The sequence below is a fragment of the Temnothorax longispinosus genome, chromosome 1 (assembly GCF_030848805.1).
Source record: "Temnothorax longispinosus isolate EJ_2023e chromosome 1, Tlon_JGU_v1, whole genome shotgun sequence".
Classification (NCBI taxonomy): domain Eukaryota; kingdom Metazoa; phylum Arthropoda; class Insecta; order Hymenoptera; family Formicidae; genus Temnothorax; species Temnothorax longispinosus.
The window spans coordinates 1,394,610-1,419,732 of NC_092358.1; the positions used below are offsets into that span (position 1 = coordinate 1,394,610).

The following is a 25,123-nucleotide window of genomic DNA, read 5'->3' on the forward strand; positions in this document are numbered from 1 at the left end:
AGTCAGGACACACTACTGACACTACTAGGAACTACCGTGTTCCCAGATAGGCCGGGTTTTTCGCGCGTGCGCAGCGAATTTGATTTCAATAAAATGCTTGGTTTGGGAAGAAAGGTTTCGAAATACATATTTACATATAAAGGACATATTTTTATACAATTTAAAGTAAATATTTTGTTTAACAGAAATTGTATTTTTGGAGACACGTCACGCACAACTATTGTCAATATTAATGATGTTAGGTACCAACTTTTAATTCAAAATTAAAATACAATTAAAATTACACGTTGCGATAATTTATGCCGATAATAATTTATTTTAATAATCCGCATCGACTCTCTTATTGCCAATTTCTTTTATGTTCTTATTATTATTGAGAGTCCTTAATTATATTTTATTATTTTTAATAATCTGTAAAAAATTAAAAATCATTATTCTTCCTCATTATTGCAATTTTGATCAATATAGTCTTAAAAAATTTTAATTCGTATATAAATTTATATATTATAATAGTTTTTAAATATTAAAAACTTTTTCAAATATATTAACATTTTAATAAAGTTTCTGCATGTATTTTCCACGGTTAATTTGTGATAAAATAACCACTTTGTAAACAAATTAGTTTATTAACATTTATACACAAGAATTCGTACAATCCAGCGTCAGATAAATTATAAGCAAATTATATCGAGATTACGTCTAACATTTATCTATATTTTATTTTAAATGTTATTTTATTTTAACGTTACGTTCAGTCGCGCAAAGCCTCGCAGCTAGCGCTCGTAAAGAACTCGCATTTATGAACGAATCGCCATCAACTTTCGCTCACGCAGTCACTCTCGCCGAAGGTGCATCGCAATCCAACATCGATTTCAGTTTCCAGACAAAGCTTTAAATCTTTAATCAAGGCGCGTTTAGCGTTACTCATTTCCTCGCGTTGAGGCAGGAAAATCGCGTAGCGTTCGAATATCGAATCGAATAAATAAATGACGGCGCTGAAAAGATGATTCATGATGTTATCGGATTACTGTCGAGAGAATTTATGAGAAAGAGAATGGCAAAATATGCATTCTTTCCAACACGAATGAACACACACATGGGACACATATAATTCATATACGTGCGGGAGACAATGAGACAAATTATCATGGCGTTATTGTCGTTTGTTGATTACAATGATACCCCGAAAAGTTGTGACACACTCGCTAAATTAACGTAATTGTCTGTAAGTTTAACCGAAATTTTTAAGACAAGTAAAACAAGAGAGACGCCGATGTCCCACGAGATTCGCCGATTCGCCCGCCGGGTGAAATCACGGATCTGTGCCAAACGCTTTGTGAAATTGAGGACATACACGTACCACGTACACGTATACATACGCGCGAGAGATGTGTCTCTCGCGTCGCGTCGGCGGCTTCCTCGTCGGCATTGTGTGGTACCCGCCGGGGAAAGTTTATTTACAGTCGAAGAAGCGTTTTCAATCCCGATGTGCGGCTCGATGCACGACTTCGCGAGACCCCTGATCCCGTACACGAGCTCTCCGTGTGTGTGCGTCTCGTTAGAAGACTAACTCATTAGAACCAACTCGATATACACACAGGCTATGCTGTAGGCTGTAGAACGTCAGCTAATCAATAATATAGAGTTTTGATCTTTAATAAACTTGGATTTGACGGTTTTTTTCTTTTTTACTTATTTTTTTTTCAACGGAGATTTAACTAAAGAGTAATTAGACGGGTGAATTAATGTTTTCTTAGAGTACAAATAATAATCTGTTAGGCGCATATATTAGAAAGCTGGCATAAGATTTATTTAACTTGTCGAATTTCGAAAATGGCTTCGGCAAATTCGCGAGCCATATTTGCCGAGAACAAATTGCGAGATATTTTCCCTTTCTTTCGTCTCTCGAGCGTCAAACCCAAGTGGAACGTAATAACATAAAACTATGTAATGCGAGTCCGGCGAGATTTTCGCCTTCTTTCCTGTCATGTCAAGCGCATGGATTAATCCTTCTCTTCCTCTGTTAACATAAATACTCTTATTGCTACGGTTACGTTTTATGATTACGTGCTTCTTCGCGTTCTCTGCCGTTGAGCGTGCTCTAGCTATTATCGACGAGAACTGGCAGTGTTTTCACGTCGCCGAGCGCTATATCAAGAATGGAAGTGAAAATCAAAAGGGACAAGGAAGCGAGACTGGAGTCACACAATTATATACAGTGTCATGCGTCACGCGAACCAAGTGCGAACTTGCGTAATCGGGCACGGGAAGGCCGTTACACGGGCAAGGCCCTTGTTTTGAGATACATACAATCGTAATTAATACAGCATTATACGCTCGCCAAGGAAATAGCTTTCTCGTTGTGCCGATTCTCTCGCCTTTCCGAAGCGCTATGTTCGTACATCTTTGTCTCACGCTCCTATCGATCCTCGAGATTTGGCGGAGAGTAAAATCTCGCGGAGATAACACCGAGGGGGCAAAAACGATTCGCAACGATTCGATTTCACTTGGATGCTGGTATATTCAAGGTTACTATCGTCATGACTCGCGTACTATTGAACTTACCGAGTCATCCCGCGTCCTCTCGCGAGCTATGAATAACCGTTCTCCGTATGTACGTATGAGTGCGTCTGTACGTATGCAAAATCCGTGATGATATCCGGACTTTTGTCACCGATGTATGCGTGTATGCGTGTTTGTATGTGTTTCAATGCCAAAGATTCGAGAAATTAGAGAAGATATCCATATAAAGAGTAGGCCAAGATAGAAAGAAAACGGGTGAGGGACGAAAGAGAGAAGCAGAGAGGAAGAGGAGATAGAGGGACAGAGAGAAAAAAGAGAGAGCTCGATTTCACCTTGCTAATATCGTCCTGTAGTGATTTACACGACTCGTCCAAGTTTTACATCGATACGTCTATCTGTCTGTTCACGCGCTGCCCAATTTGCTGCGATTATTCGTGATGAATTGATTATAGTTCTTGTTGGGTAACGCGCCAACGTTCAGCGCCAATACCTTGGACACGATGTTGAGATCTTCGTCACCTGGACCCTGTATGTTGCCCAACTCACCGGCGACTCCCGATTGATAAATCAGACGTTGGATTTGCTTGGCGGGCGGCTGCACCCTTGTTGGGATCTGCCTGAACTGCACATAGGGATTGTAAACGAACGTATTCGGGTTCCTTGGTATCGCGTTGAAATTGAATGTGTTCCTCGACGGAGGCGGTTGCTTGTTATCCAGGTTGAAACCAAAATTGCCAACTGCATTAAAGGCTTCCTGCCTGTTAAATCTCGTGGCCGGCACAACGGGCGGCTGGAAGTCAGTAGGAAACGAAACGAAATTCTGTTGCAATCGCTGCTGATGCTGATGCTGTTGCTGTTGCTGGAGTTGAGGCTGTGGTTGGGGCTGGGGTTGGGGCTGTGGTTGAGGTTGCTGACGGAACTGCTGGAAATGTAACTGCTCCTGATAGTTTGAGCGGAATAATGGGGGCGCCGCGACGCTGGGAACCTCCAGGGACACACTTGGTTGAAGATGAACCGTAGGCTCCGAATGCGGCTGGGATGGCTGGGATGGCTGGGGTGGCTGGGGCGGCTGAAGCGGCAATACGTTCGATTGTTCAAATATGTGCGACTTCTGTAGCAATGGGAAATGATTGTGTTGATGGAAACGGTAGATCCTCTGCTCCTCCAGCTGCCTCAAACGCTGTTCCTCCAATTGTTTGATTTTAGCCTGTTCTTCCAAGTGCTTGATTCTAGCCTGTTCCTGAAGATATAGTTGCTGCTGTTTCTGTCTCAACTGCTGATCGTACAGTTGACGTTGCCTGGCGAGAAACTGCGTCTGCTGGATTTGCTGCTGCTGCAACTCCGCCAGCTGCTGCTCCAGTAATTTTTGTTTGAATTCCAGCTGCTCTTGAAGAGTCAGGGCCTGTCCATCGCCTGATTGCCTGTATATCGGCACGATGCTCTTCGGTATACCAAGCTCATCTTGTTGCACCGTGAAGGCCGCAACCAAAGGCGCTTGGAAAATTTTCACTTCCTCCGCTTGAGCTCTTTCCTTATTAGCGCTAGAAGACAAAGTGACATTGTTCCTGAGCGGAACTGTCGGACTAGATGCAGTCGGTTTCGGGGTGATCAGCGTGTTGGTATTGGTAATCCCGTTGCTAGCGCTTTGCGTCAAGCTCTCTGATAATTGCGTAATCGGTTTCAACGTGATACTCTCTACCTTGCTGACCGTGGACGAGCCCGCGGGAGTTTTCTTCGTTTCCGGCGGATCCACTTTAGATTCACGTCGTGGCGTTGTACTTTTATCTGAGAGAGCCACATTCTGCACGTGGAAGCTTCTGGCGTCGTCGTGACTCGCTTTTTCTATCATCGCCGACGGACTCGAGGAAACGTACCTCTTTGACTCGAGAAAGCTCGAATTTTGCAATTTTTCCTCGTTGACGATTTCCTCATCTCCCGGAAAATTGTCAAACGAGAAGGAAGCTTTCGGTATCACGCCGATATTATTATTCAGGTTTTTCTTAACCACTTCATCGAAAGTCTTTTCAACAGTCATAATGAGCGATTTTTCATCTTCATCCTTTCGTTGTTCCGCAGATTCGGCCTCTAGTTCCGTCAGCGCTCTCAGCAACGCTTGCCGTAGATTTTTGTCGAGTTTTACCGCAGGTGGTGCAGTTTCAAGAACCTTAGCTGAGATCTCAGACTTCTGAGACCTAGCCAGACTGAGGCAGGCTACTAAAATTGATATGGCCACCTGCAAAATTAGAATGAGATATTAAGACAATATTGTATTGCACAGACTAGATTACATTTATTGATAATTGCTAAGTGTCGATATTCTTTATCGTGCAATGAAGCTAAACTGTTGTGGAAAATTAATCCCTATGTCACTGATGTGTGTATCGATTCCTTTCAATCACGATTAAAGATCACTTTAATGCAACCAGGTTATTTGGGAAAAGATAAACCACGGGCAGTATTTATTTAAAAAAAAATGTGACGATATTAAGGAGATTTTGATGACACAAAAATGAACATTTATATGACTGGTTTCACCGTATTGATTCGAGAGAGATTGAAAGCTAAAAGTTTCTGTGTCCGCCTGAGTCTATCTCCGTGAGTCCCGTTATGAAGTGGAAGATTCACAACGACCCGTAGGCGATTTTCTCCTCCTAAAAACATGGTAAACACGTACCTATGGCTTTCGAGCCGTATGAGGGAGACCGGCGATTTGCATATTTTATGTAATTACGCGAGAACGCGCATACACGTAAACGTCTGTCGTCGCCGAAAAGACGCGCATGCATAATTAAATGCTTCTTGGAAAATTGAAAATTGTATATAATAACGAATATAATAACTTTTCAGCGGAAGCTATTTTCTTGTTAACTATTTTGCAGGCCATATAAGGTTTTTTTAAATATATGTATATTATTATTATTAGTAATTTTTTAATATATATGATTATTATTAAGTAATTAATATATATAATTATTATTAAATAAAAGAATGCATTTTTTAAAATTCTTTCAAATTTTGTCAGTTTGCTTACTTACACACTAAGATTGCCTAAGAATAATAATTCAACGAGTTAAAAGGTAAAGGAGACGAATATCGATCAAGGAAGGAAACGATAAACGCGAGAACTCAGCGGGGATTCCATTATGTTTCTGTTGAGCTCGAATGCAATTAGAAGCGCGTATCTTTAATTACGCACGTGTATAGAGCACATATGCGCGGGCTCTTGGGAATAAACTTTGGTATTTAAGTGGAGAGAAACTCGGATGGATGCCTCAGAGCTTTGTTACATTGCCGCGAATAATCGAAATTCAGCGTGACGAGGACTACCGTAAAAACGCCCGAGTTACGTGCTTCATCTCAACTCTCGCAGAATTTTCAAAGTATCGTCAGTTTTATTGCATTCCGGCATTGGCGTGTAATGTTTAGCATAATGGAGATGCTTTCAAATGTTTCCCGTTCTCACGGTATTAAGTTATGAAAGTAAAAGTAAATACACATCGAAAGTGCGTGCTCAAGAAATTTTTCCTATGCTCCTTTTGGTTTTAAGATTTTATAGAAATTAAAGTTAATGATTTTTAATCCGTTTTTCGCGTCATGTTCCCTCGGTGAATAAATAGCGAACAATTTTTTTTTCTATTAATCCATTCACAATAATCATCTTCTACTTGGACTCCACACCTATAATTATTTGTCGTCACTACCTCAGGTAGTTACGAACGAGCAATTTGGGAAAGTGCCGCCTTGATGATGCTTTTACGTTTAATGGCCGCGTTCCTTTCGTTTCCATAATGACACGTGACGATGATGAGCGATGTGAAAGACCTCTCGGACAACGGACAGTGTTTGATTATTCATTATCAAGGTAGCGTTCACAGATACCATTAAACGAGGTCGTCGCATGATCCGTCGATTTTATTCAAACGCATGATCTGCGGGATTTATTCAAACGGGTCGGCAACACACGTAATCCATCGTGATGGCACGATCGGTTACGCCCTAGAAAGGCCACGAGCTATCTAACGGAAGCGATTTGTGGGTTTTGAACTTTCACCCCGATTGTGATCCGTCAAATTGCCGCGGTGGGAGCATCGGTATGACACGTTCGCATGCGCGTCGTGGAAATTCCGTTTTCGCCGGGCCGTAAAGCGACGAGGGAGAAGGAAGAGAAGTTATTCAAGTACTAGCAACCATAATTCCCCGTCAACCGTGAATCGGAGAAAATGAGTGGATTCCGCACCGGCGCTAAGCGTTCGTAAGCGTTCTTAAGCGTGCGTAAACAAAGAAAGGAAAAAAAGAAGCGCCGTATCGCACCACACGAGAGCCGTACCTCTGACATTTGTAAAGAAAGTTACACCGCACCCGGAGGAAAACAACAGAACGACACGCCGCACGCCGGCCGGCCGGGTCAACGACGCGAACGTGGAGAATTATCAAATTATGTATTCATCGCGCAACAAGCCCGCTTTAAATGCCGGCGCTTTTGCCGCAAAAGGGGAAAGTCTGTTAGACGTCTGTAAACCATCCCGTAATTTACACATAATATAACAGGGAGCTGCGACGTTTAGCTCCGCTGCTGTAGAGCAGCCCGTTCCGTCCATTCGTTTGATCTCGCTTGGATGGTTAATTTGACTCGCCGCAGACTCTTCTAAGAGAAGCCATACCGGAGTATATTGCGCGAACGTGGCGGAGGCGTAAGATCATTAGAATTTTCATGAGACCTTTTGTTCACTTCGAGTCTCATAAACACTGAATATCCCCTTCGCGGCTATAAACTTGTGCGGAGCGTTGACAATAAAAATTAACGAAACGGCACGACGCATACCAACGATTAGTCAACTTTGGAAACTTTCTAAACCTGTAACAAGCATATCCTCCCGTACCTCCGCGTCGGTCCAGCGTCTCATTAATCTTTACGTACAAACGCGAGGGGCACGCCGACTTGCAGGTGTCGTATCTTTTAATAATAGTCTGGATGCTGGAACTGATTCACATCGCGCTTTTGACGTTGGTTTCACTTTCGAAACTCGCCGACCGAGAACCCTCCCCGCCTGACACGTGTCACCGCCGCGACGGATTTATAGACACACGTTAAGTAATTTCCCGCCGCACGTAATTGCAGAAACGCTAATTAATCGGCGACGAAAAAGTCGAAAGCCGCATAAATGTGTACATGCGCTAGGAAAGAAAAATTACTGCGAGACGAGCGAGGAAGACGAGCGTTGTCCGGACGATAAATCGACCACAACCGGTTGTTAAAAGGATCTCGGAGTCTCATATTTGGCTATCGCGAATCTTTGATTACGGACATTTTCGCGTGGCGAACTCCTGACCCGTCATTTTCCATCGCGGGGAATAACACCGCGAGTTTCACCGCGCCTACAACACAAGTATAGAATCGTTGAATTGACAATGCGCGATAGAAGATAATGCAAAGGAAACTTCGGATTTCGCGTCGATTAGTTATTAGTTGCGCGTCGTTGGGAATAAATGTTGCGTCATCGTTGGAATAAATTTTGCGCCGTCAAGATTAAAATTATATGCTTGAGTTATTAAAATATCGACGAAAGTTTAATAAATTATAAGAATAGAGTCGATTCTCTGTTCTACAGATCGGATTTAAAGCAGCATAATAGTGTCGAAACCAGGAGATACGCTATGTGTTACCTGAATGTTTAATGAACGAAACTACCTTAATTAAATACATAACGACAGACATAAGCAAGCGAAGTTAATTGCTTCACAATGGTAATCAGACTGAGACAATTAAATCCCAAATTATTATAACCATTTTCCAGACTTCAACACCTCCTATTTTATTCATTCAGATTGTACCGTGCCATTAAGGTGATCAGTTTTCAAACAATATAATTAACCCAGAGCAAAGTACTATGGATTCTTATATAAACATCGTGCGTTGCTGTACGTAAGTCAATAGTAAAATACAAAAAATGGAGCCTTATAGATAAATATATCTCAATTATAATTAATTTTTTTGAATACACTTGAATACAATTTTTGGTACATCGCTCGTTACGAATTTATACTCGCTTGACGAAATGTGCGGTTCAAAATATGGATCAAATAGAGGACGCGAATAGATGACAATGATAGCGAGAAATCGAAGGATCGCGTTAATCGAAGGAGGAGAAGACGAAAAATCTGTTTCACGCCATGCGCGATCGGAGTGGGGAAACAGCGTGAGAAAACTCGTCATGTTGATCCGGCTCCGCAATAACACTGTTGGCGCGGTGGAAGTCAGAAGATGAGGAAGAAGAAACCGCGAGAGCAGGCGGCACTTTCACTCGGCAGTATGTCGAGGATGCGCAACGCTCGTGAACTTGCTTCAACTCGGCGTACTCTTGCCGCGCGGCGTGACAGGCATTAAAACCGCCACGCCGGCGCCGTGCCGCGCCGCGCCGCGCCGCGCCGTCAGTTACACAGACTTGTAGGCTCGGCTTTTGTGCCGGATTACGACGAATCGGTTTGACGCAACATCATCTGAGCGGCAACACGCCCGACCGCATTTTTCTCACCCCCTAACATTGACGGCGAAGCTTCCTTATTATGAATGTATCGAATGCAAGAAAATGCGCGCTTGCAAATTTGCACTAATTATATATGTGCGTAACACAAAGTACCACGATGTTTCCACGCATTCTAGAGCTCTTCTCACGCCCTCGATGGAGATGCGTACGAGATATTCTAACACTCCTGACGTTCTCTTTTTAATGTTGGACGAATTCTTTAATTTGGAATCAATTTTTCCCAAACTATCGATACAGAGAAATGAACCTTTGGTGGAGTCGTGACTTATCGTTAGGTAATGTGTTTTGTGCAATCGATGTATGTTAGAAATTAGTATTGTATACGTTAGAAATTAGTAATACAGACAGTATTTCTCAACATCCTTTAACTTAATGACAAATTTTTCACAGAACCTTTCTATCTGAGCGTTATTTGCAAAAACATCTAACGGTGGAAATTGCAAAGTTGTATAACCAGATAATAACCGTCCTCAAAATTTTTAAGGAAGAATCGATTTTCGATGTAATACAAATCTTGCATGTACTGCATTGGAAGGTCCAAAGATAAGTGTGTTTGACATTAAATTATCCTGATTATCGTCATTACGTTTCCGACATAAATTTTACATTATCTCAAGACCCACTCGGACAATCGACGTCTTGTAATAAGCAAGGGAAATTATTAGACTTATGGACCCAACATACTCTAGCTGCTCGAAGTTAATTTGGATCTGGGGGGGATATATCCTAATCAACTTCAATCTTGATTAAAGATTTCATATCTGACAAGCACATTCGACAGAGTGGCAAAAACAAGTAGAAAAACGCCAGTGTCCAAAGTCGTTTCTCCCAAGAATCGCGCAACCGATCGCTAAATCTATTTTACTTTTTACTCATTTTCTCACCCTGTAATCGACTCTTCGCCGTTGACTACGATGTGCCGAGACAACTCCTACCCCCTACATCTTTCGGACATATGAGACGCAGAAACGCGGAAATGGGAAAACGTGAAAGCGCATCTCGGCGATGTCGCCAAGTACGTATACAGATTATACAACGAGTCCTTGGCGTTGAGTAACGTGCAGACCTAGCCAGAGAAGATGGGCCAATGCGCCCGAATGCAATTAAATTAAATAATTGCGCTGCACCGCGGCGCGATACGCCGCGCCGCGCCGCGCCGTATCGTATCGCGAGCTCGGAGAGAAAGTCGAGACGGGAGCCTCCGTCCGTCGAAGGACCGTGCCCGTGTCCGTGTCTCTGCCGCTCGAAACGCTTTATTTTGGCCCAAGTACACGGATACAGACGTATCCATCAATCTAAATTAGTTCGAGGTCGATAATTGGCTAGAATGTTGCTGAGATTTCTATCTCCTCTCGTCTGAGAATTTCCTAGAAACTCTATTATCTTCCTCATGCCTCGACAGTTATAGACTCGTAAGATCACCTAACGGACCTTAGGGTGGTCTCGAGCATTCTACGCCGGGTATACTTTATACACGTAATACCAATAATATCATACTCGTGATAGAGTATCTTTCCGCGTGACCCGACAAAGGATTGGGTCTTGGAAAGTTATCGAGGTAGCTGCGCGGTCGAGTCGGCTAGCGGCTCCGCTCCGCTCGGCGCGGCGGAGGAAAGTATCGGAAAAATCTGAAACATGGGAGCGGTTTAACGCGATTGTTCCGTCGTACGTGACCTTAGGCGTTGGGACGGCGGACGGCTGCCGAAGGATCTATGCCGAACGAAAGGATGCCGATGAGCGCGCGACTTTCCACTTTCGACGCGAAAAATCGTGGCTCCAACGGACCGCGAAACTGTACGTTCGCGATTATTAAGGAAGTTATTGATTTGTTACGGGCGCGCGTACATTTCTGGCGTAGAGTTGGACAGGCCTGTGGCAGAGAGAGAGAGAATCCGTCCAGATATACCGATACGATCTTACGAAACGTCCGGAAACTCTTTCCCATTCAGAGAAGAGGCAGGTGGAATCTTCGGCTACCGTTACTATTACGTGCATGCCGTTCTTGATTAAGAAGCCCCCGTGCACGTCTAGGCGGCATGGTCGGTTACCGTTTCGTAAGAATTTGCCTGCCGTGTAATACGTTTTTTATCCGGCTTATCTCGCGTTCAAGAATGGATCGTTGCGTCGCTCGAAACGGAGGAAAAAAAAAAGAAGAGAAGGAGAAGAACTTTCTTCCCGCGGCCCGCGGCCCGAAAAAGATGCCATCTGCTTTCGAGGGTCATCGAACTCGCCGTCTGACACAGGTATCCACGCCCATCCCTTCACGTCATCAAATCCCTGATATAATTACTTTCTCTCGAAATGCGCGCGCCATCGACCACAAGTATATCTCGTCGGCATGACCGTGCATTAAAATGAGAGATCTCAAATAATCCATTCGGACAGAAGAGATCCTCGAAGGTGCTTTTTCCCCGCGAACGATACGTTGCGCGTCGATTAGAAAACCGGAAAAATTGATTGTTCGAGGTGTAATCGGGAGAAAATTATCGTGCGCGCTCACATCGCACAAATCCATGGAATTGAATGCAAACCTTTACGATCCATCAAATCAATTTGATTAGATTGTTTCAGATCAATTTCCGTTTCTCCGCCGCGCCCTGTGCCGATTTCGAATGAACTCTCACGTAGATACGCGTCTACGTTTCTACGTGTGATCTTTCGTCTGGTCCATTGATCGAACTTATACGAGGAGAGAGCATATATCGTATGTATGTAGACCGCGACGAGTATAATATCTCAATTTCAGAAGTTTCACTATCTTTTTCTCTTCTCCCTTTCTTTTTTATATATAAGTGCAATCCTTTTATGTACATATATATATATGTACCCCTTTTCCACGGTACAGCGATCAATCTCAATCATTCCAAATTAACGGCTCGCATGACGAACCTCAACTTCAATCTGCCCGTGAAACTAAACCTAATGTTAATTAACGCAACACGCGACCGTGCTACATGACAACTGGGTCGTTAGAAGCGTATAATCCATCAACGTGCGCTCGCGTGTCTCGCCATCGCGCGATTCGCGAGCGAGTAGAAATTGATCCAGTGGTCCAACGACTGCACCGGAGCACCTCGATTCATTAATGCGATTGGTAATGAGCCTAGTCGGCTTCACGGTGAATTGCCGTAAAGTGGACGCCAACAAGTAAATTGCGGAGACCGCGAGAGGATCGACCTTTTTACCTGAATCAGCAACTACAAAATGACTGTATTTAGTTTCTTCGTTTCAAATTAATCTCGAGAGCTGTACCGCTGTGGACCGCTTTAAAAATCTGAGGACGAAATTGACATTTATTAACGTTTGTCACGGATTTTCGCCCGATCAGCGAAAGTCGTTTCCAAAAGCAAAGTGATTGATGCTTTAGACTTTTAAGCTTCAGATATTCAGACTTTAAAGAGAAAACACTGGCTTTTAAACAAATATGTAATTAAACATTGATTTTTTAAACCAATGTTTAAAAAAAATCTAAAATATCTCTATATTAATAAAAGTACTTTGTATATTAATATACAAAGTAATGGTGAATGAAAAATAGAATTTAAACGAAACAACTTTTAAGTTAATTACTTTTGAATATATTGAAGTGTACGCGCGTGGACACAACTGTGCAACTACAAATATAAAATTTGACTGATATCCACAATATGTTACGTTCTTCAGATCATATTGCGCGACACTGATGCTAAATACTGAATCATAATTTGCTAATTATACGCAAGAGCGTGTTTTTATTTGGTGAAATCGTTAATATTTACCGGAAATATTATCTGACGGCTGACACGGTCGCGCGAAAAATCGGGCCAACCGGACAAACGATTTCATTAAACAGCTATCGAAAACCGTTAAGTAGAAAAGCATGCATGTGTCCCTTCCGCGCGCGGGTACGGTACGTACACTTGTGAATCTGGAAGTCGCGAAACATATGATGGAAGAAGAAAGTGGCTATCGTGAAATGCTCACACCGTGGGTTTCTTCGCAGCTAGAAACTCAAGTATCTACTCGAGTATCAATGCGTACGCATTTAGTCAGTATTAGAATTACTTGCGGGAAGGCTGCTATCTCCAGGTAATAGCATTCAATTTTATGACGACAACTTTATTAATTCAACTTGGATTATCCGTCGTTTCGCTCCACGAAGAAAAAAAGAGAAACCGAGAAGAGACATCGAACACACGACGTCACCGTATTTTTTTTTCTTCAAGACATCCTAACTGGAACTCGAGACTGTCTCGATTACTAATATTCGATTTCTTTTTGTTCGCTATATGCATTTTTACGGGATAAAATTTGCCTACACTATAGGGGTCTTCCTAAACTTCGATCCGATCACTTGGCACTCATCGAGATCGATATTATTCGAGTCACTGTCACTTGGCACGAGGATACGTAACCCACTACCGCGAAGAAGAGATCTATTGTTTCGAAGAAACGAGGAGAAAAAAAAAGAGAGAAAGAAGAGAAAATCAAAGGAAAGTTCACTAAGTGAGGAAGCTGATCAGTGAATGAATGGTTTCGTACTCACCAAGCGCATGATGCTGTCTGTGCCCACGCTCGTTCAGTACTCGGCTTTTACTCGGGAAGATGATCTCCTGAATAGGTAGGTAGGCAGTGATAGTCTCCCTGATGCGCGACAGAGGTGGGGTCACGTACCCCACCGGTGTTAACACACGTACGTTACAAGTTACACGTACAGGTGGCAGGTTCACTGTCCAGCAGCTGCGTCTCGCCGCTTTCGGCCGTCGCAGATCGGCTCCTTTGAATACCCCAGCGTTTCCGTGACCCATTTCCGTCGCGTTCCCCGAACACGTTTCCTGAGGGAGGGAAACGGGATATCAGTTACGTGTCGGACGCACGGATGTGGCCGATATTTGAATATAAGAGTGCTTAAATACAGATCTCTTTCTTGTATTCCATTTCTACCAATGTACTAATGTAGATTAACTTTAATCCCAGTTTAATTCACTTTTTATCTTTTTTTTAATTCGTAGAACTAGATAGTAGAAAAAGATAAAAAGTAAGTTAAACCAAGATTAAAATTAATCTACATTGATTATTGTTATAAAAATGGATATTAGAGATGTTCCATCTTTCCAATATATCTGTATCATACTTGCACATTTCTGATCATTATGCTTGTATTTACACCTAAATACCTCAGCCAGAAATAATTAATTAAATCAACATCAATTCGGCGTCGATGAATGGTCAAATACTGTGTTTGATATTTTTATCATCTTTAATCTTTCATCATAATTGTCTCATGTTAATTGAGTACGAATATTTCCATAATATTATTCTATGTTTTCGACCAATTCTACATTAAATATACATAATATATATTATGCTTTGCATTGATTCGGCATAGAATTAGCATATAGAGAGAGTAATAGAAATCTTACAGAAATATTCGCACGTGCTCATCAACCGACATAAAAGCAATTATATAAAGTTCCAAGGTGACAAAGATATCAAAATATTTAAGATATCGACCATTTATTGACGCACCGACGTTCATTCGCCTAATTATTTCTGGCTGGCTCTTTCGAATATCTATATTTGTATCTATACGCAGGAAATAGGAAAAAATTGCGAAGGCGTTCGCAATTTGACATCTTGCAACTGAATTCATTAGATTAAATTTATACTTCTTTGAATTGCTCTTTTACTGTGCGCAAATCCTCTTTGAAAAGAAATTGACGTAAATTGCACCTTCCTACAAAAATATCGCGTTATCTTATCGTTATCTTATCTATATATTATCTATGTTATCTATATTACGAATACGAATCACATATTTAGAAAACATATTTATATAGGAAAATAAAATATAAAGGATCGGAGTTACGACTATTACGAACGTTCGTTACCTGTTTACGCGTCCTAAAATTACATTCATTAGGTTAAAAAATTCGGCCGATGTTATTTTCACGATAAACAACTTCTGCTACGGACGCGACGATTAATTATGATGATGGCAGGGACGATGCGTCGATTTACGTCGCGTCGAAGACCGAAGACGAATTGAACGGGTGTCAGGAGCAGTCAGGAGTCAGGAGTCGGCACAGAACAGTGTCGGGTAGTACGGGTACGCAGTACGCACGTCACCTCGCGCAACGACCTTCGCCTTCCGCCAGTTCCGCCTTCCGCTAGTTCCGCTCCACGACGAGAAACGAGAAACGCGCAGAAAGGCGAGAACCATGGCGGCGCTACTATTGGCGAAATTGTGCTTTCGCTGTGTCGTGCGCTTTTCCGACCGAGAGTACATGCGCTGAGGGAGAAAAACCGTCGGGATTGAATAGGAAGAAAAAATGGTACGTGAGAACGTAACTGTCCGTCACTGTCGTCGCGCGACAGACGCGTAATTGAACGCCGGAGTAATCGCTGACGGCCTAACCTCTGACCGGGCGATACCTTTCTTCGCAATATGTTGCGTCATTTCGTCATACGAGCCTCTCGGAAATCAAGATAAAGAGAGAGAGAGTCGACCGACCCCGCTTTTTATAATTTCTTAATTTCAATACATGTGATCAGTGTTTTTACTTAAATCTTTCTACTTTTTATTTTCTGGAATGACCAGCTTGTTTTCTGGAGGACTCGCATTATTTACAATCGTGTTAGATGTATATCGATTACATTTTACTTTTCGTTTTTTTTTTTAAGTTTACTTAAGAATTTACTTAATATTACTAATTCTATATAAATCCTCCGGATCTACTTTAGATAAGAGCAAATCAAAGTCACTTTATATTTGTGTTTACTAGTTATGTTCAGGAAAGATTTTTATTGTACATCTTTAATAAACATGCGTATACGTATCATATTTAATGCTGTACTTAATTGTGTTTAATAAACAATTGTGTCATACATGAAATTTGCGTGGCATAAGATCTTTGTTAAATTTGTATTGATAAAATAAATTCATGTCGTTCCACAGTTTAGCATCTAAAATATTTATTGCTTTATGCATTGGCAGAATCATTGCAGTGAATCTAGCAATGATACGGATGAAGGCGATGATCAAGAGGCGTCTTCTTTGCAAGAAGGAACAAACATTGAGGACACCTTGACGTCTTTCAGGGAACAATGGCAGCGCGAGTTGACGATATCACCTAAGCGCGACGAATCAAAGATGTATTCGTCGAACCAGCCTAACATTGAAGTCGCAAACGATGAAGCCTCTATCGAAAGCAAAGTATAACAATTATTGTCTCAAAGTAAGAAGTTTTAAATTTCCATAACATTCCCATAAGAAACGTTGCTTGTTTCAGGCAAAGAATTTATTTCTTAAAGGCATTGAACACGAACAGAGCAGAAAGTTTTACGAGGCAATCCAGTTTTATAAACGTGCGGTACAATTAGTTCCTGACATTGAAGTTCGTTTGTACGAATCAACGAAAGCAAAAGCAAGAGATATATTCGATGCTGATGATGGTTTTGATACATTAGACAATGATTTTTCAACTAACAACGACAGCGAAAATCATAATGAAGTTGACGAAGAAGGAAATGATTTATTTTTCAAGTTATCTAAAATTGTAAACCGCAATCAATGTGTATGTTTCCCAAAATTTGAACAAAGTGTAAGCATCTCATTTTAACATTTTTTTTCAACATCTGTGTCATCACTTTAAATGCACTATACATTTATACAGGATTGGGATATATTTTATATTCAACATTTTTTAAATGTACTTTAGACAACACATATATCTGCGTTACCTATGGAGATAGTACTTTACATTCTAAGATGGGTTGTGTCATCTGAACTGGATTTCCGATCGTTAGAAATGTTCTCAAGGGTATGTCGTGGATTTTACATATCTGCACGAGACACGGAGATCTGGCGACTAGCATGCGTTAGGTAAATATCGATAAATATTAGCGTGGTTATTGGTTGATATGTAATTGGAATTGTTTTCAATTATAGGGTATGGGGCGTAAATTGTGGTACTTGCGAGCCAAAATACAAATCGTGGAGGGATATGTACTTGAAACGGCCTAGATTAAGATACAACGGATGTTACATCAATAAAACAAGTTACATACGCGACGGAGAAAATAATTTCCAAGACCGATATTACAGACCGTGGCATCTTGTTGAATATTTTCGGTACCTGAGGTATGCAAAAGTAATAGTGCTAATATTTGCAAAAATTCTATTTTCTTACCGCAGTCACACTTTGGCATCTAAAGTAAAAAAATTTTCACGATATTCTTTTTGCGCTTAGATTTTTTCCCGAAGGAAGAGTTTTAATGTTGACATCGACTGATGAAGCTCAAAGCTGCGTAAATTCTTTACGAAATCGCGTACCACGTAACCCATCGGTTCTTGTTGGTCATTTTCGATTACATGATAATTGTGTTACACTTGTGTTGAAAAGGCAGGAAACTAAAGGAATCAATTTCTATAGAAGGAAGAAAAGAGAACCGGTGCATGATAGCGGTGAACAAACGTTCCATATTGTAAGTAATAAAGACTAAATATATCTGGAATTGAAAACTATGTACAAAAATCCAGTCAATACGTTTTCACAATCATGTCGCGTTCATGTCATGTAGGAATTCGAGATACAGAATCATCACAGAAGAGTTAACTCGCAACTGAAATGGATCAGCTACAGTATTTTCACGAAATATAAAAATGGACAAGAAGCGAAGATTTGCCTAAAGGAACCATCCGTAAGGGAATTCAGGGCGTCGCCGATTGGCGGTAGATATCCTCCTCTTAAATTCAGCAGGGTAAAGAGTTACACTCAGGAGAGCGAAGTCCCGTTATAGTAATTACTGTATAGCTCCTCTGATCGACGGCACCTAAGCATTTCATTCTAATTGATCGTATGAATGCATAGTCCGTGTCTGACGAGTTGTACTCTCTAACTCCATTCTCTAAGATACCCTTCCACTGTTCAAATAATTTAATCAGCTGTTTCGGTTACATCAACGAATTCCAATTGAGCAGGCAATCTTTTATCTTTGGCGCTACAAAACTGCTGGATAATTCATCAAGTTTGTACGGTTTCTTATATAACTCTGCTTATATATATCGCTAGACACTGGAAGTTTTCTATTAGGCTTCAGTTTTTCACCTTCTAAAGCTTAATCTACACTTCTATAACAGTATCTGACTTTTTCTTATTGCTATTACGTTACTTCCACCTCATCGTCATCTTTCTTTTCTAAAACGTACTCCACTGGCGCGCTTATTCCTTTCAACTGCTTACTTAAATCTTTACCAGATTCAAATCTCCCATCTAAATCTAGAATATCTCTTCTATTAATTTACTATTTTACTTCATTTTGTTATAATTTATAAATAAATTACGATTATTGGTCGTGAAATACAGCAATAATTTAGCGCCAATGATCATTGTATGCCTTTCTAAACTACCCATTTTGCTTCTCATCAGCAATGAATTTACTTGATTGCGTTTTTTACGCAGGCCCACGATGTCGCTGTCCAAATTCTATATACATATAAATAATCTCGGGTACTCGCAATTCTCCAGCTCGCGTAAGGATACACGGAGCGGTTTCGCGCTGCGTGTGTACTTGACGCGAGATATTATCGTGTCTCTTGATGGAAATGTCTAACAAATCGTATGAATCATGACAGTACAATTATTGAATTATTCTTACAGAAGAAAAATAAATTAGTGAACGTAGTAAATTCTCAATATGTTATAAAATTGAAAATCAAGATGAATATCTAATTATAATTAAATGTGCTTTTTCAAATTATAAATACATATAATATATATATATTTTTTTTTCAAGATATTTATTTATCTTATATCACGCGTTGTATTCTATAACAACAGTTTCTATTAGTACATTATACAACCTGCAAATCACAACTATTCTTTAAAGAATTAATTATGTCGATAGTATGTCCAATCACATGGAAGTGTAACTTATTTATAGATCTAATATATAATTATTTAAGCACTAGAGTTTATAGTGCCTTACATCATTTCGCAATGAGTTACATGCTTACGAACTTAAAGTGTATACTCAAGAATGTAATAATATGGTTTTGTTTACAATTAATTATTGCTCAGCTATAGTTAAGTTTAAAAATGTGTTAATTGAATAAAATTTATGTAAATTTTTAAAATTATGTATATAATTTTATATAATTATATATAATAAATGGCAAGCACTGAAATTTATGATCTTATTTATGCAATAAAATATAACGATATACACTCATGTGTGGTACAAAATGCAACACGTGTATATTAATTTTTGCGAGATATGCGAAATGTATATTCTGTATTACTATCAATTGCTTTTACTACTAGATAATTTTTACACAAAATCGCAAATCTCTATAATCGACTTTTGCTGTGTATCAATTAGCTATATATTTTATAATACGACGTACTCATCTAAATCGAAATTTACATTTCTAGGTTTCCTATTTCTGCTTTGAAATAGAATTTAGCTGATCTTTAGAATAATTTTATTACGAGTTCAATATCACTTGAACGATGAATTATCTTACTCTATAGTGGAATCGAACCACTGATATATTGAAATAATTTTTGGATGTATTATAAAGCGTAACTGATTTAAAGAAATGGACGTTCAGAAATATGTATATTGGATGATTCTGATAGAAGTCTACACGGTCCGAAGATTTTTAATCCTGCTCGAATACAATTTCTCCGTACCTCTAAATTGTTTTAAACTGTTCCTCAAATTTTGTCTTAAATATAGTCCGACGCAATTACAGATTTTTATCAGTTTAATCGAGAAATAAAATAGTTTCAAAAATTACATTAAAAAATACGACGTTTCTCTGAATTCTGAAAAATTAACTTGTTCTCAGCACAATGTTATCGATTATTTTAGTAAAATAGCTTAAAGTTTGAAATAGTTTTTAATCATTTGTATTCGATCTTAATTCAGTTATCACTCATACTATCAAGTATGGATTGGATTCTTGAATACGGACGCGTGTAGACTGCTAAACTCCTGGTTGTTGTATCACAACGATGTACTTGTATTGCTTTCCACATCACCTTTAATACTTTCCCTCATTATACATTAATAAAGTACGTACAATTGACTCTAGTAAATTTCTAACTTTTTTTCAATAGACTTATTTGTTCTTCAGGTAACTATGTAAAAAAAATTAACGAGTTACAAGGAAGAATCGTAAATTTCATTTTGCGTAAGTCATTCCTAATACTTGAATTGTTATCTGACGTTTTTCTCTCTTACTGGAAGAGATATAGATTTTTTTATTCTATTGTTAGATTTTTAAAATCAACAGACAATTTAAAATCTGCAGAATCTGTGTGCAATTAATTTTGAGATTTTTAATTTAAATATATCCTCAACAGTTACAATAAAAGAAAATATATGCACTTCTGATATAAATGTATCAACTTCATTAAAATGGGAAAAAACATAAATGATATTTCTTGCTAGTTATGTTGTTGAAAGCAGATTTTAAAATAAAATATTTTCCCTAACACATTAGACAAAATAATCTTACACATCTTTCTCGCATCATACCCGTCAGTTTCCGTTCACGTTCTTTGCCTCTTTGCGTGTGTTTACAGTAAAACTCCATAAATATCCCATTACTGTTAAACATTCGATATGATAAGTAACAGTACTTTGTACTCATGATTGTACCTAAATCGTCCCGTAATGATCACATTAATTAAGTAACTCTGTATTAAACTCTGTTATATATATTTTTTTTTTCTTTTCAATATCCTTAACTTTATCTAATATAGAATTCAGCACTTTCTGGTCTCCAAATGTCGAAGCACTCGACTAATCGCCGGTTGTTATAGGCTCGGTTTATCACAGACTGCAGCAAGCCGTCGCGTTCTTCATGATTCAATCACAATTCTTCGCGACCCGAAGGAAGAGAGCTTGTTTTATTGCACGTAGACGGATCGGACATCCAGGCGAGGTCCTTCAAGGTTGCGGTATGCATGGAACATACCGCTAGGACGACCATTACATGCATCACATTATGGGAATTCAGCACTAGATCCAACTTGCCGGGGATCCACTTCTCTGGAATGCGAAGAGCGCCAATGGTTGCACCTATCACAGCTATGAGATCCTGGAAATTAATCCTACATCAGCATTACTTTTAACATCATTTGGTACACGCGGCTGTCTGGGATTATAATTCAAAATGAACCTGTAATATTATATGAATAAGAGCCTCGGGTGATCCGCCACCAATGCCGAAACACCTCAGAGTCATGACCAGCATTCTCATTAGGAAAGGAGGGGCAAAACATAAACGCCTCTCCCATGGTGATCTCGCAGTCATTGCCTACGAATTACGTAAACGTTATTTTAAATTTTTTTATCGCAACGAAACATCCGCGAAGAAAACGTGAGTTATAAAATACCTTTAAAAGTCCCCACATACTAAGGGAGCAATAAATAAAAATGCAGCAATACCAGACGTTATCGGCAAGGCAATGAACAGCGGCTGCCATCATCGGTATAGCTCCTGAAATGAGTTTTGCATGAAATAGAGAAGCGTCTATTTGCCACTATATAGAACTGCTCGTAGGCACTCCTTATTTAAAACTTTCTTCGTTTGAAGCAGGAGTCGACCAATACAACAATTTGTCAGATCTGCTTGAAATACGAAGAGAGTCATTTATAAAATAAAATCTTGCAACGTGCGAGCTTTCTAGTCATATACATATATGTTCTTTCAGCAGATTCTAAAAGGCTTTCATTTCTAAATGGATCACACACCGAAACTCTGGCACAGCCATATGCCGATCATGTCGACTTTCAGCAGTGTTCTGTAAAGAACTTCGTCGTAGTTTACGTTCATGAAGAGGTGGTATAGGAAGGATCCGACCCACGGGCTAACCGCGCCGATCAAGTGGCACCAGGACAGAATTCCCACGAGTGTCCCTTTTGTGTTCCATGGGAGTAGATGTGGTACAGTCACCAACATGTACAGAATAGCGAATCCTGTAAGCACACAGGATGCTTTCGGGCAAACGCATTTTGCGAATCAAGTTCTTTGATGATGGAATATAATGCATGGTATACCGTGAGATTGCGATGATCTTTTATAAATTCTTCATTTCGGCCTTCGACAAGTTCAACAATCATACTTTTTACAAAGAAAATTTTGCTACGTCCCGTTAAAAAAACTGCAATGTTTGTCAGGAGTAAACTTTAACAAACTTTTTAATTTCTGTGAATTATCTTCTACTTGCAAATTCCATTGATAATATCACATTACATTAATAACGTAAGACATGAGAAACGATAATAGGAAGAGATTGATGTAGAGGCCGTCACAACACTGTTTAATTTTCTCAAAAAGTCATTTTAAGTATGTATATTAATGAGCTCCTCCACATATACGTGGGTAGCTCTGACCTACTAAGATTTTATTTCACGCACATGTGCGCCGGTCGATACATGAGATTTATATACAGGATGGTCCACCAAAAACAGAATACTCGAATGGCTCTTCTAGTTTCTCGTTTCTCCTTCGAACGAAAGGAAAAGGATAACGTTAAGGATACGCCGTATAATTGTAAAAAGAGGCTGAAAGAACTCTTTTTAGTCTCTCAATAAAAAGAATGCGATTTCGGATGCGCTTATATATACATCGCATCGCCATTTGTTTTTTACGCGTAAAAAGCAGCGACGCCGTACAAACGCGTCAGTTATTTGTTACGTAATAAACCGTTCACGGTACGTTTAGAACGTATTTGACTGACATCCGGTATTGGAAATTTATCAATGAATCAGCTTTAACGGGGAAGGAATATCGTATGGGTTCGCTTTCATCGATCGTTCGTTACCCTGCAATGCGTCTTCGTTGAGTCGCGATGTTTTCACGGAAGTTGGCCTTGATAGTATGCACCGTGACTTTAAAGCCCTTAAGGGACTTAATCTACTTTCCTCAGTTAATCCAATCGCGAGGATGACGAATCTCTTACGTGACATGACCGTGTATTCTTTGGATGAAATATATAGTTGATGTGATGAAGAGTAACGACAGCTACCATCCTACGAATCACGTTCGTTTACCGAGTTTCACAGCGATTTATTTTATTTTGCAATTTTTGCAAAATAATTAATAAAATTGAATTAATTCAAACCTATAGATATAAAATTAATCCAACGTCAAGGATCCACAGTAGATTTCTTGCGATAATTTTTTAAATTATTTTCTTACATGTTATGAGAAAGAGAGAAAGTTTCTTCTGGATACAAAAGAATTTTGCACGCACACTTTATCAACGTCAAACTTGTCGAAAAGTTCAACAGATAGTGCTCCGTTTTGGAGGTAAAAATTTTATTATCGCAATAAATAATTTTCACTCATGTTTTTTAGTGTATCTAATTCCAAAGTATTAAATTACTATTCCTGAATTAAAAATTCTCAGGACGCAATCAAAATTCTTTATATCACACGTATAGCAGTTAATGAATTTAGATTCACACAATCTTTCTCGAGATCTGCAGCATTCAATCTATCAATCGCGCAAACAATACCGGGAAGGACTGGTCGACCTGGTCGTGCGACGGCAACGACGTTAAAAAAACCGTAGGACGCGATAGCTGGCGTTAAGATCAAAGTATGTTGAAAAAAAAGCGAATCACCCATACACACAGTATCCTCGTTTGAATGATGAGTGATGACGTTAGAATGATAATCTAAAGGAGACGTAATCGCGCCAGTCTTGGCCAGTCTCACCGTGCGTCAGGATGTTGACGGTCTCGTTGTGGATGTAGAAAAGGCTACCGAGGCACTGGCGGATGGTCATGAGCGGCCTGTAGCCGGTGAGGATGTGCGGATTGAATTGGAGGTGCTGCGGCATCTCGCTCCATCGTCGCAGCAGCAGGACCTCGGCCTCGGCCTCGGCCGGCGCGGGCGTCTTCTGCGGACGCGGCGTCTCGGCGCCGCCGGGCATCCTCTCGTCGTCCTGACACTCCTGACGCCGCGCTCCGTACGTGTCGGTGTCCTCCTGGTGCGGCGAGCCCGACACCGCCGCCGCATCGCGCGGTCGCTCGTCGTCCCGGAACGGCGTCGTGCAACGGGAACTGCGAACGCGCGGTGCCCGCTACCTCGGGGGAAGAGGGCGCGGTCCGGCCAGCGGACGAGACGCGCGACGCGCGAGGTACACGGGGATCGCTCCTCCGGGCTCCGGGAGCCTCCGTACGAGCGCGAGCCGCGAGCCCTCAACGGCGGCGACGTCGCCACTGCATCGTCGTGCCCGTACTGCCCGCCGCCCGCCGCCGCTGTAACGGGTTACCCGTTACCCCCGTCTCCCGTCCACCCGCTCGCCGCCGCCGACGGCAGCAGCCGTCATCCGCACGCGATTCGGCCTCTCTGACGGTCCCGTCGTCACGGCAACCGCATCGATCCCATCACTCGGGACTTCGGGAGTCGGGCGGTTAGGAGGCAACCAGAGGCAACCTCATCGCGCGCGATCTCGCCGCAGGCCGCAGATGCTCCTAGCTCCTACCTGGCTCTCCTCATCGAGTAAATGGGTCGTAACTATATAACTTATGACTTGGATGGGAAACTTAGTTACGTTATAGTTTAATAACGTCCCTCGCAAAGTGTTTTCCATTTTTCCTGATGATTTTCCGGGGTATTTTGTTAATATTTTAAAAATAATTTAAAAATGATCTGGAGAGATTTGTGACTTCGTATCGTTTATTAGTTTATTTATTTCAAAACGATACGTGGACTTTAAACATGATTGCGCACACTTGTTATGTTACAATTAACGTGTGGAAAATTGGGAACTATATATATCTTTAACGATAGAATTTTTCTTTAACCGACAAAAGGACATCGATATGATTGCGCTTTAAACGGTATTAGAATTTTAAACAGGACACGTAGCTGGCGTCTGGCGTGCAGCCCCTAAATGTTCCATAGATCTTCCACGCGTGACCTATTGACACACGTTCGGTGGTTGAGTGTTTTTGAGTTAATATGCTATGCTGGATCGTCTCCTGTCCCCACCCCGCTCGCGTTATACATTATGCAAAATATACTATTTCAAGCTTGATCGACTTGC

The 25,123-nt window shown here is 40.6% G+C and overlaps 3 protein-coding genes across 5 annotated transcripts; 1 reads left to right on the plus strand and 2 right to left on the minus strand.

Moving 5' to 3' along the window:
* Window positions 1–606: 606 nt before the first annotated feature.
* On the minus strand, window positions 607–15,166 carry LOC139825177 (uncharacterized). 2 transcript variants are annotated; one of them, XM_071797683.1, is made up of 3 exons: window positions 14,939–15,166; window positions 13,594–13,882; window positions 607–4,756 (listed from the first exon to the last, which is right to left on the minus strand). In XM_071797683.1, the coding sequence occupies exons 2-3, from the start codon at window positions 13,600–13,602 to the stop codon at window positions 2,927–2,929; spliced, it is 1,839 nt and encodes a 612-aa protein (XP_071653784.1). In that variant the 5' UTR covers window positions 13,603–13,882; window positions 14,939–15,166; the 3' UTR covers window positions 607–2,926. The 2 variants fall into 2 exon arrangements, with proteins under 2 accessions (XP_071653784.1, XP_071653794.1); XM_071797693.1 differs by lacking the exon at window positions 14,939–15,166 and having other exon boundaries at window positions 13,594–14,876.
* Window positions 15,167–15,219: 53 nt separating this feature from the next.
* LOC139825237 (F-box only protein 9) lies at window positions 15,220–19,299 on the plus strand. 2 transcript variants are annotated; one of them, XM_071797806.1, is made up of 7 exons: window positions 15,220–15,382; window positions 16,045–16,263; window positions 16,322–16,651; window positions 16,769–16,932; window positions 16,999–17,190; window positions 17,300–17,534; window positions 17,631–19,299. In XM_071797806.1, exons 1-7 carry the CDS (start codon window positions 15,380–15,382, stop codon window positions 17,847–17,849), a joined length of 1,362 nt encoding a protein of 453 aa, XP_071653907.1. In that variant the 5' UTR covers window positions 15,220–15,379; the 3' UTR covers window positions 17,850–19,299. The 2 variants fall into 2 exon arrangements, with proteins under 2 accessions (XP_071653907.1, XP_071653916.1); XM_071797815.1 differs by having other exon boundaries at window positions 15,223–15,382; window positions 16,340–16,651.
* A 1,459-nt stretch (window positions 19,300–20,758) lies between these two features.
* Window positions 20,759–24,364, minus strand: LOC139825293 (progestin and adipoQ receptor family member 4). Its single transcript, XM_071797916.1, has 5 exons — window positions 23,788–24,364; window positions 21,816–22,040; window positions 21,458–21,561; window positions 21,241–21,378; window positions 20,759–21,159 (listed from the first exon to the last, which is right to left on the minus strand). Exons 1-5 carry the CDS (start codon window positions 24,002–24,004, stop codon window positions 20,932–20,934), a joined length of 912 nt encoding a protein of 303 aa, XP_071654017.1. The 5' UTR covers window positions 24,005–24,364; the 3' UTR covers window positions 20,759–20,931.
* Between the last annotated feature and the right edge of the window lie 759 nt (window positions 24,365–25,123).

What these genes read in the sequence shown, in the direction of transcription:
- LOC139825293 (XM_071797916.1), bottom strand. Translation starts at nt 24,004, where the DNA reads ATGCCCGGCGGCGCCGAGACGCCGCGTCCGCAGAAGACGCCCGCGCCG. An exon ending in ATGGCTGTGCCAGAGTTTCG is followed by an intron (nt 21,562 to 21,815) that starts GTGTGTGATCCA and finishes AACTCATTTCAG; the next exon opens with GAGCTATACCGATGATGGCA. An exon ending in TTATTCATATAATATTACAG is followed by an intron (nt 21,160 to 21,240) that starts GTTCATTTTGAA and finishes ATTAATTTCCAG; the next exon opens with GATCTCATAGCTGTGATAGG.
- LOC139825237 (XM_071797806.1), top strand. An exon ending in TCCCAAAATTTGAACAAAGT is followed by an intron (nt 16,652 to 16,768) that starts GTAAGCATCTCA and finishes AATGTACTTTAG; the next exon opens with ACAACACATATATCTGCGTT. An exon ending in GAATATTTTCGGTACCTGAG is followed by an intron (nt 17,191 to 17,299) that starts GTATGCAAAAGT and finishes TTTTGCGCTTAG; the next exon opens with ATTTTTTCCCGAAGGAAGAG.